We start from the raw sequence: 20,482 nt of genomic DNA on the forward strand, positions 1-20,482 counted from the left end.
ACGTAAAAGAGAAGATATTATCACCCCTTAAACATCCTGCCTGAAACAGGCTGCGTTGCTAGTTTCATCTTAAATTGCTAAATGTTTATTAGTTTATGGTATGAAAATTTGCTTATAATATTCCTGACTCTGGCGCCAATGAATATTCAACTACGAATATTTCCAACTCTGGCGTTGGTACATATTAAGTAGCTATAAAATAAATTAGATAAATATTTTTTTTATTCCTGACTCTGGCGTCAGTGAATAAACAAATAAAATAAATTTATTTTTACGCATGCACAATCTTTTTATGTTTCTAGTAAAATAAAATAAAATACAATGAAAGAATAATATAAATTTAAACCGGTATTTTTATTCCTGACTCTGGCGTCAGTGAATAAACCAATAAATTTATATTGTCTTTATTCACGCATACATATTTTTTTATTTTTACTTTTTTACCTTTTTACTTTTTTATTTTTCTGTTTTTTTTCTTTTTACCTGCAGGCGTGCATGAACTGCTCACGCACGCCTGCTACAGAAACATTGTAATTAAAATGCGAAACCGAAGCTTACCTGTTGCTGCACTTGAAGATGAAGATGACGAGGATGGAGGGCTGGCCAGCTGAAACGTTTTCTTCTCCTCTGTTTTCTCTTCATTCTTCCCCTGGTCTTCTTCCCGTGCTCTCCTTGTCTCTACTGCGCTCATCCATTTTCCTTCTCACTCTTCTGGTTTTCTTTTCATTTTAATCATCCCTTTCTGCTCCCTTCCTTTCATGGCTTCTTCAAGGGAAGGACACTGCAGGGGAGTTCGAAAGAGACCATGGGGTCACTATGCTGCAGAAATACATGACCCATGGAAGCAAACACGGGTATGGCTAGGCACATTTGATACACCTGAAGAAGCTGCTCTCGCTTATGATGGTGCAGCTCGTTCTCTTCGTGGAGCTAAGGCGAAGACTAACTTCCCATCGCCACCTTCCACTTCTGGTCTCTCTCTCGACCTCAATCTTCCATCCGACCCTCACCACCACCACCTTCGTTGGAGTTCAAGTCCTCATGTCAGGTCCCACAGGTTTGGTGGTCTTGGTGAGTTCTTGCAGATTGGATTAAAGAAATGAACTTCAATGCTACTGAGGCTGCAACAGCTTCTGGGCCAGTAGTGAAGATAGAGGGTACTGGTGTTGGTGCTGTAGCTGGAGCTCTTCTGCTACTGCTAGCTGGAAGAGGCGTGCCTTGCTGGTTGCTGATGCATGCTCACAATGCATGGAGGGGCTGAGATGAAGGACGATGGTTAATGGGGAGAGTGAGAGCGGGGAGGATGAAAAAGGAAAAGGCCGAGGAGGGGGGAGGTATGGCTGGTTTCAGCAGGGAAGAACAGAGGAAAAAGCTGGGGGAGGGGGCAGCAACGGCTAGTCTAGGATTCTGCCGTGCCCCCTCCTTTTTTTTTTGTCAATGTCTTTTTTCATAGGGTTTCGAGTAATAGCTTTCTTTCGGGGTTTTCTCCTTTTTTAGGGTTTCTCTCTCTTTTGTAGGTTTCTCTCCTTAATTTCCCTCCCTTTTCTTTTGCATAGACTGGGATCAATATTTATAGTGCAATAGTCCTATCGCTTGTAAGAAATAAAGTCTCAATCAAACTCATTCTCTTTTTTGAAATCCAAATTATAATCAAATTCGAAATCAGACAACTTTCATTATCTTGAAGGTAAGGATTATCTTGAAAATAAGGATTATTTCGAAAGTAAGGATTATCTCAAAGATAAGGATAGAATGGCAAAAGCACATTATAGTCCTTAATTTTCACGCAAGTTGACAAATCACACTTTTCATCGAAATAAGTCTCTGATCTTTTAATTTTACAGTTTAAACCCCTGTAAAAATTAAATTAAAAGCCAATGGGCCAAAATTGGGTTATGACAACATTGATACACGTCACCATTTTATCCGAGAACATGTGAAGAATACAAAAGTCGAACTAATATCCTGCAAAACAAATGATCAAGTTGCAGATATCTTCACAAAGCCATTGAAGGGAGAAATATTTATCAGACTAAAGTTCATGATTGGCATGACATCCCTCGATTGAGTTTAAAGGGGAGATTTGTTCAACTTAAACTTAATCTAGAAGGTCAAGGAAGGCAACCACCGCCCAGCCAGCCACTAGCTGTCACCGACCAACCGCCAGCCCCCAGCTGCCACCGCCTAGCCGCCAGCCGCCAGCCACCTTCACACCTAAAAGTTTGAATTTTCTTGTTTTGAATTTGTGTATAAATAGGCAGCTAAGCTTATGTTATTTTGTGTGGTGTAGAGAGGAACACTAGATATAGAGAGAGAGGGCGTGTATTAAGATTTTGTGTTATTGTAAACTTTTGTTCTTGAAATAAAACTTTGTGTTTTATCCCTTCTGAGTGTTTTAAAGCCACCACCAGTGGTTTTTCCCACCAACAGGTTTCACTCCCTTAAGCTGAATCACTCTCTTTTTTTTGAAGGCAAATGCATTTTGACAGTTTGCTATTGTAGTCCTGTAATCTAAGCTACACGGAGGATTCTTCAAGAGTTCACTGTGAAGAACTCTGTGTAGTTGATAGTTTAAGTTTTTGCAGTATGATCAGTGTGGATTCATAGTTTAAGTGCAGATGCATAGGATGTGGAGCAATTCTTGGTATATATATCTCCTTCTAGCAGCCTCTCATGCTAGTGCTCATGTTTTAGAACATCTTAGGTTGTAGTAGGAGATTATATCTGGACTTGTTTTCTCTATTGATTCTGATTAGTCAGCGCTGCCAAAATCACTCCTACCATATACATGTTTGTTCATTTCAGCTCAATATTGTTTATTACAAGGGATGAATCAGAATCTTGAAACCCAGGTGTCCTCATTATAGCAAAGAGCCTTTATTTACTTGATTGATAATAATACTGTACTAAAACATATTAATCGTTGAGGGAACAAAATACAAAGCAGAGAAATAATTTATTACAAACAAAAGTACGAAAGTTGAAAGGAACATAAGTCGAAACAATCAAATACTAATTTATTCATTTCAGCTCAATATTGAATTGAATATTTCTTTTATTACAAGGGATGAAACAGGATTTTGAAACCCAGGTCTCCTCATTATAGCAAAGAGCCATTACTTAATTTTTTTGATAATAATACTGTACTAAAACATATTAATCGTTGAAGAAACAAAATACAAAGCAGTGAAATAATTTATTACAAACAAAAGTACACAAGTCGAAACAATCACATCCTAATTATAAAAAATCTTTTGGAAAATTCTCAGCCTGTCACAGTTGTTTGAGGCATCAGATCTTCCAATGTTATTGCGGAGAATGACTTTGGCAGTGGAGGCCATCGAGCTATGAGCTCCGAAGCTACGTGTCGCATGGTTGGCCTAGTAGATTGCCCTGAGTCCAGTTGTAAAGGCTCTTGTTGATCCTGATGGTGCATTGAGGGACATAAGGAATTTAGATAGTGTAAGAATTATCTCATTTCTCTTTCTTTTGATTAGTTGCCCAGGTCATTTTGTTAATATTATCATTGAAATTACATTTTCTTCTTACAGATCAGCTTCTTTGATTGGTTTTTGTCCAAAGGTGGAACACGCATGAGTATCCAAAGAATGTGGGATCCTGTTGCTTATGCCCTTGGGTTTATTGACTGTGATAACATCAGTGCTCGGTGCATGCTTACCATATTCTCATTGTTTGCCACCAAGACAGAGGCTTCTTTACTTCGTATGCTCAAGGGTTCTCCAGATGTTTACTTGAGTGGTCCCATTAGAAAGTATATCGAAGATAAAGGAGGCAGGTACAGTTGTAAATATAGGTTCAAGGTCATTACTTGTAAACTTTTTTTGGGTCTCACAATAATTGATACTCTTTATCTGCAAGAGCAGGTTTCATTTGAGTTGGGGATGCAGACAGATAATTTATGATAGATCACCAGATGGAGAAATACATGTCACAGGACTTGCCTTGTCGAAGGTAAATGGCTTTTCATTTTCCTTATTTTAAACTTGATCCTCTAGGACATTGATGCTGTGATATTATCATTTACATGTTCAAATATCCTATCTTAAACCTGGTTACATTGCTCCAATTTAAGGATCAATAGGGATGCAATGTAATTGCCTCGACATTGTTTTGATGAATATTTCAATAAGCTATGGTTCTAAATTAAAGAGGTCTATGGAAAAGGCTTAAAAGTGGAAGACAAATTATTTAATCTGCACCTTTTGATGAATGAATAGGAAATGAATATCCTATTCTCTGTCTAACTCCCCAAGCACATGTTTGTGGGTTTGCAATTGGAGAATTGGTGGAGTTATTTTCTTGAGAATGATGCATAGAATTTGGTGCTTATAAGGTTCAGAAATTAAAATCTTCAGTCTATACTCTACAAAGAATTTGTTAAGTTGAACCTGGCCAAATTAATAGACGGAAGGAAATGGAGTGTGCAAGGATATGCCATTGATATGCTATGATAGATGTGTCATTGTGGGTCCTATGGCAGAGTCAGGACCTGTGCATCAAACAATTTCGAAACCAGATTATTTATGTGTATTTTGAGGTTTCTGTGTGCTATTTTTATCTTCCACCAGTGTTTGTAAGGTCTTCATTTATGAAACATTACGTTCATATCATTGCAGGCTACAGATAGAAAGTTGTAACAGCCGATGCTTATGTTGCAGGTATACAGTCATATATGCCCTTTCTCTTTCTTCATATCTTGTATCAATTGTGCATTGATGATCTTTTGTCATTCTATGGTTTGATTTGATGGTAGCTTGTGATGTCCCTGGAATTAAAAGACTACTTCCGTCCCAGTGGAGGGAATCAAAATTCTTTGATAATATTTATGAGCTAGTGGGAGTACCTGTTGTGACAGTACAACTTGGATACAATGGCTGGGTTACAGAGTTGCAGGATCTAGAACAATCAAGGTGAATTTCTATCTATGCTGATGCTCTGATTGTGAAAGCAGGATGCTTTTTTCAATGACCAAGAATATCATCTGCTGTGGTTTTTTTTTGAGACTATACACGGCATTTTTCCGATAAGCCCTTGCTTCTTTCAATTGGCAGGCAGCTGCGACAAGCTGCTGGCTTAGATAACCTCCTGTACACTCCAGATGCAGATTTTTCTTGTTTTGCTGACCTAGCACTCACTTCTCCAGAAGATTACTACATTGAAGGACAAGGTTCATTGCTCCAGTAAGAAAACAAATATCACTACTCCAGTTTATTGCTGTTAGTTTCTGCTTTATAAGGTGAAAGTGTTTGAATTAAAAACAGTGAAACAGCAAACAAGATTTCCAGAATTTAATCTGAACAGTAGCTGTTGTTTACTGTTTTATTAGCAAGAAATCTGACGAAAGTAATTCTTGTAGTTGCTGGAGTTTGGGATGATAGAAGTGTGTATGAAGTAACAAGAGAATAGAAGAAAGAAAATATTAATGCTGCAGAACTTTATTAAGAATGAATAGAAATAGAATTGCTTAATGTTGACAGCAATCTAGTACATATTTATAGAATCAAATAACAACTGAAATAGCTAAAATAAAGCCATGATCTGTTAACAAACTAACAGATTTAACAACTTCCTAAAGACTAGGACAAGCTATTATTATTGCAGGAAAATATAAACTGAAAAACAGAATCGTTGACTGCAGCTTCTTGAAGCAAACTTCAACACTCCTCCTTGCTTTAAGAAATGCAAACTCCTAACATTTTCCTTAGATACTCAAACCTACTTACTGGAAGTGGTTTTGTAAATAAGTCAGCAAGTTGATCTTCAGACTTGCAATAAATTAACTTAATATCACCATTTTTCTGCACTTCCCGTAAAAAATAAAGCTTGATGTTGAAGTGCTTTGTCTTTCCATGAAATACTGGATTATGAGAGATTGCAATAGCAGCTTGATTGTCTACTGAAATCTCTGTTGGTTCTCTTTCCTCCATTGACAAATCACTTAAGATTTTTTTAAGCCATAGAGCCTGGTTTACAGCTGCTGTGGCTGCAATAAATTCTGCTTCAGCTGTGGATTGTGCTACAATCTCCTGCTTCTTTGAACACCAAGAAAAAACTCCAGAACCGAGATTAAAACAGTATCCTGAAGTGCTTCTCATATCATCAAGGGAACCAGCCCAGTCACTATCTGAAAAACCATACAACTTGAAGCTTTGACACTTCTGAAATTTGACCCCGTAGCTGATAGTCCCTTTAACATACCTCAATATTCTCTTTGCTGCTCTTAAATGTAATTCACTAGCACCAAGCATAAAACGTGATAAGAGACTTACAGCAAATAGAATATCAGGCCTTGTTGTTGTAAGATACATTAAGCATCCAATCATGCTTCTAAAGTGTCCTTCATCAACTTTATCTGCCCCATCATTCTTGCTTAGCTTTTCCTTTTGGTTCATTGGTGTGCTGGTTGCTTTACATTCTTCCATTTGAAATTTCTTCAATATTTCCTTTGCATATTTCTTCTGGCAGATGAAGACTTCATTCTGACTTTGCTTGACCTCCATTCCAAGAAAATAAGTCATAAGACCAAGATCGGTCATTTCAAACACATTCATCATTTCTTGTTTGAATTCTTCAACCAGCAATTCATTACTTCCTGTCACCAAAAGGTCATCAACATAAAGAGACATTATAAGAACATCATTGTCCTTCAGTTTGACATACAGAGTGGCCTCAGATAAGCTTTTTACAAAGCCTAAATTTAGCAAATGCTCATCAATCCGGCTGTACCAAGCTCTAGGAGCTTGCTTCAGCCCATAGAGAGCTTTTTGCAAAAGGTAGACCTTATCCTCTGCTCCTTGAATCACAAATCCATCCGGCTGCTCCACATATATTTCTTCTTGTAAAACTCCATTTAAGAAGGCTGATTTTACATCTAACTGAAACACTTTCCAGCCCTTTTGTGCTGAGATTGCTAGCAGCAATCTGATTGTGTCCAGTCTAGCAACAGGTGCAAATGTGTCAGAATAATCAACACCAAAAATCTGAGCATACCCTTTAACAACAAGCCTGGCCTTGTGTTTGTTGATGGAGTTATCTGCATTCAGCTTTGTTCGATATATCCACTTCACTCCAATAACTTTTCTGCCTTCAGGTTTGTCAACTAATGTCCAGGTATTGTTTTTCTGAATCATTGACAATTCCTCCTCCATGGCCTTCTTCCATTTGCTGTCTTTAAGTGCCTCTTCATATCCAGCAGGTTCATAAAATGCAATGTTGCATCTTTGATAGATGTCTGATAGCAGCCTTGTGCCTCTAACTGGAGGATCATCTTCAAGTTCATTCTGCCATTGAGGAGCTATTTGATCTTCAGAAGGAGTGCTTTGCTGAAGATTCTTCCAGTCCCATTGCTCATCTTCATTGAAGTGAACATCCCTTGTAATTGATATCTTCTTTGTTTGTGGATGATACACTTTGTATGCTTTGGAGACTAAGCTGTATCCCACAAATATGCCTGGAAGTGCTTTCTTATCAAGCTTGTCACGCTTGACCTGAGGAATATGGACAAAACACACACTGCCAAATACTTTAAGAAAGTTCAGTGAAGGTTTATATCCATACCAGACTTCAAATGGTGTTCTTTCATTCAAAAACTTGGCTGGAAGTCTGTTTTGAAGAAAGACTGTTGTATTTGCTGCCTCTGCCCAGAATTCTTTCGGCAACTCCTTGTCATGCAACATACACCTAGCCATCTCCATCACATATCTATTTCTCCTTTCACTAACCCCATTTTGCTCTGGAGTGTAGGGAGCAGTGAGCTGATGTACAATTCCAGCTTCTTCACAGAATAGATTAAATGTTGCTGAAGTATACTCCTTCCCATTATCTGATCTTATACTTTGAATCTTGCAGCCACTCTGATTTTCCACCATCTTCTTGAATTTCCAGAAAACTCCAGCAACCTCTGACTTGAACTTTAAGAAGAAAATCCAGCACATCCTTGAAAAATCATCAATGAACACAATGTGGTAGAGACTACCTTTCAGTGATGGTGTTCTTTGAGGTCCTGCTACATCTGTATGAATGAGTTGCAGCTTTTGAGATGCCTTCCAAGAAGATTTAGGAAAAGGCAGCCTCCTTTGTTTGCCAAATTGACAAGCATGACAATTCAGCATTTGATCAGAAAGAGCAGGTAATCCTCTTATCACTTCATTCTTCTTCATTGTCAGCATTCGCTAGAGATGACAATGCCCAAGTCTCTTGTGCCAAGTTTCAGTAATGCTTGTATTTGTGGAATAGGCTGTATGCTCTTCCTCGGTTGGAAAAAATGAAAAGCTTTTCCCTTTCATTTTGACTTGTAAAATTTTCTGGCCAGCAGCATCATATATGAGGCAGCAATGATGTTCAAATGTAACTTTGAATCCCTTTTCTATTAGCTGACCCACACTCAGCAAATTTTGATCAATATCAGGTACGTAAAGAACATCTGAAATAGATTTTGTACCTGAGTTTGTTGTAATTGAAATGGTTCCTTTTCCCTTTGCTGAAATATAGTCACCATTTCCTATTCGAACCTTTGTGATTTCAGTGGACTGCAAGTCTTTGAAAAGGGTTCTGTCATAAGTCATGTGGTTTGTACAACCACTGTCGATCAGCCAACATTCTGAGGAGCTCTTGGTTGAAAAACAGGTTGCCACAAAAATCTGATCTTCATCATCATTCTCAGCAATTTGAGCATCTGCTTCCCTCACCTGAAATTTGTTCTTGCATATAACAGCCTCATGTCCAAGCTGATTGCACTTGTTACATTTTGCATCAGGCCTTTTCCAGCATTTGAATGGTGGATGACCTGTTCTTCCACAAAACTTACAAGGTGGATAGCCTCTATTTGAGTTTCTTCCTTTGCCTTGATTTCTGGTGCTAGCAGTGGCTTCATTGATTGAAGCCTGAAATTTCTTAATGAATTTCCTTTTGTCCTTGCCGTGGTCTTGATGCTTGGCTGGTAATGCTCCTTCAGTAATCTGATCTTGCCTCATAAGCCTCCTTTGCTCTTGAGCTTGTAAGGCATTCAATAATTCTGCCAAGGTGATCTTGCACAGATCCTTGGTATTCTCCAAGGTGGTTATGGATGCTTCATATTTCTCAGGTACAGTTACTAGGATTTTCTCTACAATTCTGAAGTCAGAGAAACTTGTACCTAGCAATCTTACCTTGTTGACAATTCCAAGCAATTTATCTGAGTACTCTTTTATGGACTCGGAATCCTTCATCCTCTGCAGTTCAAATTCTCTTATCAAGTTGAGACTTTGCATGCCACGAATTCTTTCATCTCCTGCGTATTCTTTCTTCAAGTAATCCCAAACATCCTTTGCTGATTGAAGTGACATAATTCTGGTGAAAATGGTTGTGGAAACAGCAGCAAATAGACATGCTTTTGCTTTTGATTTCCTTGTTTTTCTCTCTTTGTGGTTTTTGATCTGAGCAACTGTTGGATTATTAGGCAGAGGTTGCACTTCATAATCTTCCTCAACAGCTTCCCACAGATCCATAGCCTCCAGATAGGTCTCCATCTTTACTGCCCACAGTTGATAGTTTTCTCCATCAAAGATAGGAGAAGACATGTGAGAAAAACTTGTTCCAACCTCCATTACAGGTCCCTTCAAGAAGATAGCTCTGATACCAAATGAAAGTGTTTGAATTAAAAACAGTGAAACAGCAAACAAGATTTCCAGAATTTAATCTGAACAGTAGCTGTTGTTTACTGTTTTATTAGCAAGAAATCTGACGAAAGTAATTCTTGTAGTTGCTGGAGTTTGGGATGATAGAAGTGTGTATGAAGTAACAAGAGAATAGAAGAAAGAAAATATTAATGCTGCAGAACTTTATTAAGAATGAATAGAAATAGAATTGCTTAATGTTGACAGCAATCTAGTACATATTTATAGAATCAAATAACAACTGAAATAGCTAAAATAAAGCCATGATCTGTTAACAAACTAACAGATTTAACAACTTCCTAAAGACTAGGACAAGCTATTATTATTGCAGGAAAATATAAACTGAAAAACAGAATCGTTGACTGCAGCTTCTTGAAGCAAACTTCAACATAAGGGAATGGCAATCTACCATATCCCTAGAGGTATCTTTTATTTTTCCACCCTTATCTGTTGTATTCACAAATATTATTATATGTTTCAGATGTGTTCTGACACCGGGAGATCCTTACATGCCCTTGACAAATGATAAAATCATAGAGAGAGTTTCAAAGCAGGTTTGTAGCATTTAAACATTATCCAAGATAAGCCGTAGCTTGATATGGCTGTTGTGAGGTTGAAGGCGAGGAAGAGTGGATAGGATACAATCCATTACTGCATAACCCTTTGTACAGGATCCTCCCTGTGGCTTTGTCCTGAATCCAAAAACAAAGAGCATCAAAGATGAGCCGACAGTTATTATCAAGACAAAGACGATGTACTGATAACAGATTCTGAGTAATTTGAGGAACACAAAGTACAGAATGCAATTTGATTGGAGAAATTGATGAATGAAGAGTAGAATGACCAATGTGGGATACGGTCAAACCTTCACCATTAGCAGTATGAATTGTTTCAGTGGATGGATATGGGGAGGCCAATGATAGATTAGCCAAATCAGCCGTCATATGATTCGTGGCACCAGAATCGGTGAGCCACACTTGAGAAGATCCTGAAGAACAGGATGATGGAGAGGCAGAGTGAATCACTGTGTGCATAGCTTGCATTGGAGATTGCTGGACTTCCCTGTTCTGTGAAGATGAAGCCTGATATGGAGTATATTGCTGCATAGCTTGCATTGGGGATTGTTGGACTTCCCTGTTCTATGAAGGGGAAGCCTGATATGGAGTATACTGCAGAGGTTGGGGTTGCATAGAAAAAGATGACTGTAGGGAATATGAAGCCATGTAGTTTGGACCCTTATCATTGTAGAAGCAATACCAGGAGGGGTGATTGCTTCTACCACAAATATTGCATCTGGTTCTCTTAGGAGGAGAAGCCCCACAGAAAGGAGCAGTATGTCCCTCAGAGTTGCATAGCTGACAAATTGGAACCATGAGTGCAGAAGGATGTCGAAATGGCTGAGCAGGGGATTGACCAAGAACTCCAGAATTTGAGTTGGGAAACATAGGTGCCATGGAGGAAAAACCTGGTTTAGGACCAAAGAATCGAGAGCCCTGAGGAAATCGACCTTTACTCCTGTTCCTGTTTCCATTATATGACTGAAACTGTCTAGTGTGCACCTGAGATTGCCCATGATTTGGAGAGAAACTCCCTTGTGTGTATGTATCACCGGTACTAGCAACCATAGCTGACAGAAATGGTGAATTAACTGAAGTGTCAATGATTATTTCCTCTGCAAGCAATTGTGAGCGAAAGTCTTTCAACGAGATCACACTTTCCCTTCCCCATATAACACATCTAAAGGTATTATACTCAGCAGGTAAGTCATTCAAGGCAAGAATCACAATGTCTTCATCTGCAAAATATACCCCAGCAGCAGACAAGTAGTCCCTAGCCTCTTTAATCCGATGAAGATACTGTGCAACTGAATCTGAACCTTTTTTAATGGTTTGCAAATTGGATTTCATCTGAAAAATACTAGTCCTAGATACAGTGGAAAATTGTTCCTTTAATCTAATCCACAATTCTTTAGAGCTAGTGCTACCAATTGCACAGGACACAGCAATCGGTGATAAGGTTGCAGTAATCAATTGCATAATTGCTCTATCATCCATTTTCCATACTATGTATTCATCAGTTTGAGAAGAAGAAGAGGTGATACCAGATTCAGCCGAGATTGAACAATGTTGAGGTGGACAGGGGAGCAAACCATCAACATACCCCATAATTCCATTACTTTCAAGTAAAAGTTGCATCTGGAAGTTCCAATTGAGGTAATTTGATTCATCCAGTTTGACATTGACTGATGTAGGAATGGAGGTAATGAGAGCTGTAATTGGAGATTGGAGCAACTGGAGTTGCGAAGCAGTCACCATTAGGATTTCAAGTTTAATCCGTGAATGAGACAATATATCAAACACTTACTGTGCAAGTTGTAGAAAGAAAGATGAAGATCACAGCAGAGCAATATGACTGAAACACTCTGTGAGTTGTACAAGAGCAATATGTACTCCAAATATGAAGAACACTCTGTGAGTGCAGAGAAAATAACAGAAAAAATGCGGAAGCAACAAAGGATCAAGAAATTTTCATGCGTGAGCAATAACTAGCTCTGATATCATGTTAATCTTTGACAATTGATTAAAATAATTCTGTAGAAAGGAAGAAAGAAAGAATAACAGAGAGAAGAGCAGAGGAGTATATTGTTCATAAGAGTTCTTATTTCATAATGCCGAATACAACATGATAGTTGAGTTTTTATATATCTGTTGATAACAGACTTAACAAACTATTGTTATATAACTAACTATCTATTATATTGAGATCGTGACAAGTGTCACGATCTTAAGCAATGCTTTAATATACTCTAACACTATCTATGGTCCTAAGCCCTATTACATACACTGGGAAGTTATGCAAAAACATAACGTGGGTAGCGTTTGATTAAACTATCCAGGCTTTAGTAACTTCTGATCCATTCAGCTTGAAGAGTGCTTATCCCCAAGGCTTCTTTTGTTGCTATAAGTTTTTTGCGTAAGGGCACATGCACATGCTTGCGAAGTGTAAACTTGGCTTCAGATTGAAGTAATTATGCATTGAAAATGTGCCATTTGTATGTTCTTGAGTGCAAACAACTTACACATATTTTTGCGAATAAAGAAAACATCTCTGTTAATTTTAGGACATCATTCCCAACTAATTTTGCCTTAATGCAAGTCCTTTTTAGCTCTGATACCACCTGCAGTTGCTCTTTTGTGTGGATATGGGTTCTTGGTAGTCCAAAAGCCAGTTAGAGATGAAAGGTTTACATCATCACAGATGGTTAGCTTGAGTTAATGTGCTTTCATTATAAAAAGATGATTAAAATAATGCACTTCTGACTTTCATTGTTGGTAGTTGATTCTTATTTGAGTATTGAATTATCATTTGATGAATCCATTTATTGTTGTGCAATATTCTCATTGTTTGCTCTTATTTTTTTATTTAAATAACCAGGTCCTGGCTTTATCCCGTCATCCCAAGGTCTAGAAGTAACTTGGTCATCCGTTGTAAAAATTGCGCAATCTTTGTATCGTGAAGGACCTGGCAAAGATCCCTTCAGACCTGATCAGAGGACACCTGTAAAGAATTTCTTCCTTGCTGGTTCATATACAAAACAGGTAAGTAACTCAAATTTCCCTAGACCCCTTAGCTCGATAGAAAAGTAGGTTTAGTGCTTGCCTCCACAGCTTTCAGTATAAAAACAACCTGTTAATTAAAAGGGAGCAACAAAAGCAACAGGAGAGATAAGCAATACTTGCTTTATTTGAGTGAAAATGTGAAAAAAAAAATCTAATAAATTAAGCATGGTTTCTGCATTGAACAGGATTACATAGACAGCATGGAAGGAGCGTATATATGCGGTGCTGGGGAAGAGTTAGTACGTAGCTTTGAGGAAGACACTTGCAGCTGTCGAATCTCAAGATGGCACAAAATCTCATAATTTAATTGATGAGCCCAGTCTTGTATGATCCCATAACACATCACACATCAAAGCTTTATGTGTATGGTCTCAAATGACTGTAATAAATAGGTTTAAGTTTATGTAATTCTAAACGCTGCCTATGTAAATATTAGTTTCAATTATGAGGCAATCTAGGTGTTTATGCTATATCCCTTTGATGTCCTGTCATCGGCTTTGGTCAGATTCGAACTTGCTTCATTAAAGCTATCGGATATATAATTGTTAAATTAATTTTAATTGATTATGATATTTAGTGTTTGTTTGATTTACTGTAGTATATGGTTTGAAAAAATAAATGTAAAAAAATATATAAATTATAGCTTCTTTTTTTTTTTAAGATTTTGAGAGATATTGTAGTATAACTTGTGTAAAATTATGATGAGTATTTATTAACTAAAAATTTTCAAATCTATAATCTTGGTAAAATACAGATTGTCCTACACCGAATCATAGAAACAAAAACAAAAGAGCAAGACAAATATTGTGTCTACAATGGTGGGTTTGTTGAGGGTTTTTTTTTCTCACTGTTTTGTTACGAAAAAATTGGTACTTAACTTCAACAAAAATCAACCTCGGCAATTTTTAAGATCCTTGGAGTCTCCCTCGGCAATTTTGCCACTTGGAAAGACAACAGACTTTGAATGGCAATGGCAAGGGATAGGGCAACTTCATACATATATGTGTTCATGAGAAAGATGGCCTAAACTCAAATTACTTGAAAATATTCTTGCTGCTGCAGGTTTTGAGATGACAAATGGTTCATTTCTCTTGCTCTCATTCTCTCTCCTAGAGCAAGGAAGCTGGCCAAAGAAACAGATTCTTCTCTTGAAAATCTGTCACCAATTCACCATTATGCGTGTTTTCTCTAGCATTCCTGCCTAGTCGAGCATGAAATCTTCCGCCGAGCTAAGAAATCACAATAGCAAGAAATCAACATCAAGAGAGTAAAAAGCTTCAAACAAACCCCACAAAATTGTTCAGAAAACAAAGTTGATTTATCATTTTTAATGATTCTTCTTTACATAACTGCACATCAACTTTCAAAGGGCAAAAAACCATCATCCAACACACAAAAACATTAAACACCCATAACAAAGTCATCATTCAAAGCTCAAATCACACACAATGTCTTACTTTACTAACTCAAACCCATCCCCTGCTTCCTTCTCAATTTCACTCTTAGCAACCTCCATCTCTTCATCAAAGAAGATATCCCATTTCCCTTCCCACTTGATAAAAAAACTCAGTATCCTCAAAATACTTCACTCTATGCACACCCCGGCCGGCGTAAACAAATAATCACCGACACCCGGATCATATTTCGCTTTCTTACTCAAGTTCCACACTCTTTTACTCCCTTTTAACACCACCAAATCATGCCTAAATCTATCAATAATCTCGATAGGGTCCAATTTTCTGTTCTTCACCAGACAGCAGAGCGTGCACGCGCTTGTATTTGCACTTTCCTCTTGTTGTACAGGATTAGAATCTTTAGCAACAATTATTGGCATTTCTCTGAGCGAATTGTCCAAGATGCATTCTATTTCTTCGCTCCATGGTGGTAGAGGAGGTGGGGTTGTGGCGGCGGTGGAGGAGACGGATGTTTCGGCCATTGGTGGTGGTGGTGGAGATTTTTTTTGGTGTCGTGAAGGAGACAGGACAGCGAACTTCGAAGAGTTACGAGTGGCAAGTGATCCTGTTGGATGAGCATCACCATATACGTTCATAATAATTATAAGAAAGAAGTTATTATTTCGAGTATTCTAAATCTAAAATCATTAAAGATTTATATAATTATTAATTTTAAAATTTATTAGATTATTCAAAATAAAATACACACAACCTAATTTAAATACTTATATTAATAAAAAGAATTATAATAAAGGACAGGTTAAATCTAAGATTCATGTAGGCTAATCATTTAGTGTATTTTATTTTATTTTTGGTGGGGAAAAAAAAGTTTTATGTCACAAATTGCCTATATTTCTCTTTAAAGATCAACTTATTAAATATTAATCTTGAAGTTGTTCATCTTCACAAGAAATACTGCAGTAAAAAAAATAATACAAAAAATAAATGAAAAACTTTAAGGATCAGTGGGAGTTGAATGAATTCAAAATTACCTTAATGAGAATTGTTTAACAGGTTCATAAACTTTTACTGTTATTCTTTAATCAGAACGATAGAAATCTTATTAACACAACTACATGGTCAATTATGTTTGTTCCTTTTTTTAAAAAAAATTTAAATGTTGAAATTAATACTTACAAAAATTATTTCATTACCCCTCATTTTTTTTTTTTTTTGAATGCAGAATTTACAGTCATATTAGATAATAGTATCATCATATTACGAGAAAGGGCAGAGAAATAATACTGTACAAAAATATATTAATCGTTGAAGAAACAAAATACAAAGCATAGAAATAATTTATTACAAACAAAGCTACGAAAAAAGGAACATAAGTAGAAACAATCACATACTAATTATATAAAATCTTTTGGGAAAATTCTCAGCCTGTCACAGTTGTTTGAGGCATCAGATCTTCCAACGTCATTGCGGAGAATGACTTTGGCAACGGGGGCCATCGACCTATGAACTCTGAAGCTACTTGTCGCATGGTTGGCCTAGATTGGGGATCGACAAGCAAGCATGCAAATGCTATTTTGATAATGGAGACCACACCTTCTGCAACTCCATTTTCAGGAAGTGGGATGCGTTCGTCTATCACATCCTTCAACAATGCATGCTGGTTGATTTGTGAGCACGACGAGGAGGAAAATGCTGATGCAGAAAGAGATGAGATGAGATCACCCGGATGCCTTCCCATTATTACTTCCATTGTGACCACTCCAAAGTTGTAGACATCGCACTTCTCGTTCACTCTCATTGTGTAAGCTAGCTCTGCAAAAATTCTGGTCATTTTCTCATAGTACTGGCTGTATTGATCTGCTATAAACAGAAATTTAACAATTGATATATATATGTGTGTGTGTGTGTGTGTGTGTGTGTTAAGAATGAAATCAAGTATGTACCTGGAGCTGTGTATCCGAAGGTGCCAGCAAATGAGGTCCAGTTGGTCGAGTCAGGCATCAAGAGTCGAGCTATCCCAAAATCCGAAACATGAGCCTCGTATTCCAAATCTAAAAGAACATTGCTGCTGGAAATGTCTCGATGAATGATTGGGGGCGAGCAATCATGGTGTAAATAGGATAATGCATTGGCCACTCCTTTAACAACATTAAGCCTTCTATTCCAATCCAAGTCCATTGCCTGTTCTTCGCTAGTTAAATTCATCTTCAAACTTCCCCTTTCTATGAACTCGCAAACTAAAAAAGAGTGCTCAATTAATGAACAAAATCCATATAACTTCACAATATTTCGATGTCGAATATCTATTAACATGCGAATCTCATTTCTAAAAGTTCTCAAATCCATAAGCTCGTCCTCTCTTGATGGGTGAAGTTTCTTCACGGCAACGACCTGACCTGTTGGCAACATGGCTCGATAAACAATTCCGTATCCCCCTTTCCCAATGCAGTTATTGAAGTTGAAATTATTAGTGGCCTGGATGATAGTTTCATGTAGGATCTCTTCCTCATGGCCCCATACTACAAAACTGTGTGGACTTTGTCGCTCTCCTAAACATGAAACTCTTTCTCTACTTGTTCGGCGGTGAGAGTATAAACACCCAACCATGATAAGTAGTACAAGTAGACTGCCTAGAAGTGGAAAAAGAATCAAAATGACAATTTTGTTGTTCTTTCTCCTGCTTGTAAGAAGAGTACAAGGCTTTAAACTACTGACATTTCCACAGAGACCACTATTATTTATAAAAGCTTCATATGGAGCTTCAATGAAGGCTTTGATTTTTGGAATAGGGCCCTCTAGTTCATTGTAGGAGATGTCTATATCTGTCAAGCTCACCAAATCTACAAAAGCAGTTGGAATCAAACCGGAAAGTTTGTTGTGAGAGAGGTTCATCGTTTCTAACTGATTCAATTGCCCAATTTGTGATGGTATCTCTCCTGCCAGAAGATTCCCACTGAGATCTAGATTTCCAAGAAAGTGCAGAAAGCCTATCTCAGATGGGATGCTCCCTACGAACTTATTATGGCTCAAGTTCAATTGTAATAAATTTGAGCACTCTCCCAATTGTTTTGGGATTGATCCACCAAGATTATTAGAAGCTAAATTAAGAGCACGAAGTTGAGATAGCATTTGTATTTCAACGGGAAGGACACCAAATAGATGGTTGTTATGAAGAGTAAGGTTGAACAACGCCTTCAACTGCGCCAATTCTTTTGGAATTGCCCCCTTTAGGAGATTTGACGAGAGATCAATGACTTGTAGCCTAGTAGCCTTTCCAAGCTCTGATGGTATCTCACCGGTGATATTATTGTTTGACAATTTTAGACTTGTCAAGTTGTGAAAACCTCCCCATTTCCACGTAAGCTCACCATACAAATCATTGTGACTTAGGTCCATATAGTTCAAGTTTGGGTAGAGGCCAAAATCTTCAGAAATATTCCCCGTCAATTGGTTACCCTCAAGCCTAACTCTAAATAGACGAGGACAGTTTCGCAAGCTTTTAGGGATTGGACCAGAAAAATGATTGAGGGCGGCTGTAAAATTTACAAGCAACCCACCAAGGCACAAGTCTCGTGGTAAATGGCCAGTGAAATTGTTTAAAGACAAGTGCAAACTCATCAAATGTGTGAGATTATTCATCTCGGGGGGCAGAGAACCACTGAGATTATTAAAGGACAAGACCAAAAAAACAAGGGATTCAAGTTGTCCTATTTCCCGAGGAACAGATCCAGATAAATTATTCTCTGCAATATTGAGAATGGATAAGTTTCTCAAATTTTCAATAGAAGAAGGGATCAAACCGGTGAGATTATTTTTATCAAGATAGAGAACATTAAGACTTGTTAACAATCCTATCTCAAATGGAATAGTTCCGTAGATTGAATTGTTCCTGAGATTGAGAGTGAGAAGATTTGGGAAGGATGAGAAGTTGAAACTATGAAGCGTACCTCTCAGATCAAAATGTGGAAGGCTGAAATTCGCGACACTTCCAGAATTGTCACAAGTGATTCCAAGCCACTTGCAAGGGCTGCTGCCAACCCAAGAAGACAGGACAGCTTGGCTGTGGTTGTCATCAAGACTTGCTTTCCATTTTAGGAGAGCCTCCGCTTCTTCATTACCTTCCGCAGCACCAAATGAAGTTGCAGAGGAGTTAGGAGGAAAGGCAAAGAAAGAAGGAATGCACATTAGAAGGAGAAAAAAAAGGACTTGGAGAAACATTGAGAATGGTTTCTGTAGCAAGGACATCATGTCTAAGGGATATGGTCTGCTATGGAAGATGAAGATCCTAGGCTCCAATGATAGGTATTTATAGAAAAAAAAAATGGAATGTTTATTGGAATTTTTAATTGTGAAATTTCCTATTCATTTTTGTTCTTATTTTACAGAATTTGATAAGTGTCAACAACAGTGACATCAATTTTTATTGGGTGGAAGATTTGGTAAATCCTAGGAAAATTCCTTTCCAAGTCCTATAATTTCTAAAGATGCTTAATTGTTGGCTCATTTCTTCAAAATCCGTAGCTCATTTCTAAACTAAATACAAAAATAAAAATAATTAAGAAAAAAATATTGTCTTTTAAAATCTTTTGCATCAGTTTTCTCTCCTTTAATTGAATCGGTGAAGAAATAATGTGAGAGACTGCTTAATTAGTCGCGCTCGGGCTTTCTCAATTAATTGGAATTGCAAGGTAGAGGAATCTTTCATTCTGAAATTTCTAAATAATCTTCGTTCTACCTTTCCAAATCATAGGACTCCCTATTGATTGGAAAGTACCATGAATATTGGGGGCCTCGGGGTGTCTAAATTTGACTTGTCCAAAGATTCTTGATGTAACCTTTTAACTGTATATGGTTGTGTAACATATTAATAAATGTAGCGCAAGAAAGCAGCTCTCGAGTTGTAACATCAAAAATAAAAATTCACATGGAATATATAAGAACAATACAGATAGGTAAATGAAGGTTTAATTTATCCAAAAACTTATCTGACTCATCAACAAACATACCCAGTGCGATAATATTTAATATTGTTTCATTACTTAATAATCATGATTTATTTTTTTCAATGTTGCCTTTGCAAATTGCATGCTAGTGAGTATGTCGGTATTTTTATGCCTTTCATATAGCTTATGGTTATTTTTATAGTTATTAAGCTCAAGTTAGGGGTCATGAAATAAGTTGGAATTTCAATATTTTTATTTTAATTAATAAAATTAAAATTAAGATAATATAGGCACTTATAAATTTTAGCTCTAAACAACGTTAACTTAAAAAATAATATATAATTATTATTGTAATCTTACCTAATAATTTAAAGTGTTAGAGAATAATATAAATTATATCATGGAACTTCACCCAACAATTTAAGTTATTGGGTTGAGATAGTTCTTTAACATGGTATTAGAATCTTGATGACCAAGTGATCATGAATTTAAATTTTATCATTCTTATTTATTTGATAAAAAAATCAAGCAGAAGATAATATAAATCTATGTAAATCTCAAGTCTATAAAATTTTCACTTAAAAGGATATATTAAAAAATAATATAAATTATATCTCAATTTAAATTATTAAATTAAAATAATTCTTTAACATAAAGTTTTTACGTTGTGATAGTTGTGATAATTGTTTAAAAAATAAATCACTAGTGTTGCATCAGTGAAGAAATGTCACAACTTGTGTTAATTAATTTCTTGTTGTACGTCCACAACATTATTCCATGAAAGCCTCACCGACCAATAACCTGTTTATCGTGCTCTTTGGGTTTAAACT

The 20,482-nt window shown here is 37.0% G+C and overlaps 3 protein-coding genes and 1 long non-coding RNA gene across 6 annotated transcripts; 2 read left to right on the forward strand and 2 right to left on the reverse strand.

The window, feature by feature from the left end:
• Positions 1-758: 758 nt before the first annotated feature.
• LOC118061426 (zeta-carotene desaturase, chloroplastic/chromoplastic-like) lies at positions 759-13,512 on the forward strand. Its single transcript, XM_035074850.2, has 11 exons — positions 759-972; positions 1,086-1,213; positions 3,388-3,462; positions 3,552-3,796; positions 3,885-3,972; positions 4,649-4,679; positions 4,775-4,931; positions 5,073-5,201; positions 10,156-10,228; positions 13,110-13,273; positions 13,480-13,512. Exons 1-10 carry the CDS (start codon positions 759-761, stop codon positions 13,140-13,142), a joined length of 1,173 nt encoding a protein of 390 aa, XP_034930741.2. The 3' UTR covers positions 13,143-13,273; positions 13,480-13,512.
• Positions 7,654-10,059, forward strand: LOC118061424 (uncharacterized). Of its 2 annotated transcripts, XR_012167633.1 has the most exons (4): positions 7,654-8,149; positions 8,336-8,428; positions 8,546-8,646; positions 8,777-10,059. It is a non-coding gene; the product is annotated as an uncharacterized lncRNA (long non-coding RNA). The 2 variants fall into 2 exon arrangements; XR_004689569.2 differs by having other exon boundaries at positions 8,546-10,059.
• LOC118061423 (uncharacterized) lies at positions 10,070-12,613 on the reverse strand. 2 transcript variants are annotated; one of them, XM_035074847.2, is made up of 3 exons: positions 11,776-12,613; positions 10,540-11,301; positions 10,070-10,366 (listed from the first exon to the last, which is right to left on the reverse strand). In XM_035074847.2, exons 1-2 carry the CDS (start codon positions 11,987-11,989, stop codon positions 10,814-10,816), a joined length of 702 nt encoding a protein of 233 aa, XP_034930738.1. In that variant the 5' UTR covers positions 11,990-12,613; the 3' UTR covers positions 10,070-10,366; positions 10,540-10,813. The 2 variants fall into 2 exon arrangements, with proteins under 2 accessions (XP_034930738.1, XP_034930737.2); XM_035074846.2 differs by lacking the exon at positions 11,776-12,613 and having other exon boundaries at positions 10,540-11,764.
• Positions 13,513-15,981: 2,469 nt separating the features above from the next.
• On the reverse strand, positions 15,982-18,968 carry LOC118061422 (uncharacterized). Its single transcript, XM_073403756.1, has 2 exons — positions 16,653-18,968; positions 15,982-16,521 (listed from the first exon to the last, which is right to left on the reverse strand). Exons 1-2 carry the CDS (start codon positions 18,955-18,957, stop codon positions 16,130-16,132), a joined length of 2,697 nt encoding a protein of 898 aa, XP_073259857.1. The 5' UTR covers positions 18,958-18,968; the 3' UTR covers positions 15,982-16,129.
• Positions 18,969-20,482: the final 1,514 nt, after the last annotated feature.

Source organism: Populus alba, chromosome 13, assembly GCF_005239225.2.
Source record: "Populus alba chromosome 13, ASM523922v2, whole genome shotgun sequence".
NCBI classification, from domain to species: domain Eukaryota; kingdom Viridiplantae; phylum Streptophyta; class Magnoliopsida; order Malpighiales; family Salicaceae; genus Populus; species Populus alba.

Excerpts from the sequence above, each read along its gene's own strand:
- LOC118061426 (XM_035074850.2), top strand. The coding sequence starts at position 759 with ATGGCTTCTTCAAGGGAAGGACACTGCAGGGGAGTTCGAAAGAGACCA. Across the intron at positions 4,680-4,774 it reads AGCCGATGCTTATGTTGCAG|CTTGTGATGTCCCTGGAATT; the intron begins GTATACAGTCAT and ends ATTTGATGGTAG. Across the intron at positions 4,932-5,072 it reads CAGGATCTAGAACAATCAAG|GCAGCTGCGACAAGCTGCTG; the intron begins GTGAATTTCTAT and ends TTCAATTGGCAG.
- LOC118061422 (XM_073403756.1), bottom strand. The coding sequence starts at position 18,957 with ATGATGTCCTTGCTACAGAAACCATTCTCAATGTTTCTCCAAGTCCTT. Across the intron at positions 16,522-16,652 it reads CTTCGGATACACAGCTCCAG|AGCTAGCTTACACAATGAGA; the intron begins GTACATACTTGA and ends GAATTTTTGCAG.
- LOC118061423 (XM_035074846.2), bottom strand. The coding sequence starts at position 11,728 with ATGGATGATAGAGCAATTATGCAATTGATTACTGCAACCTTATCACCG.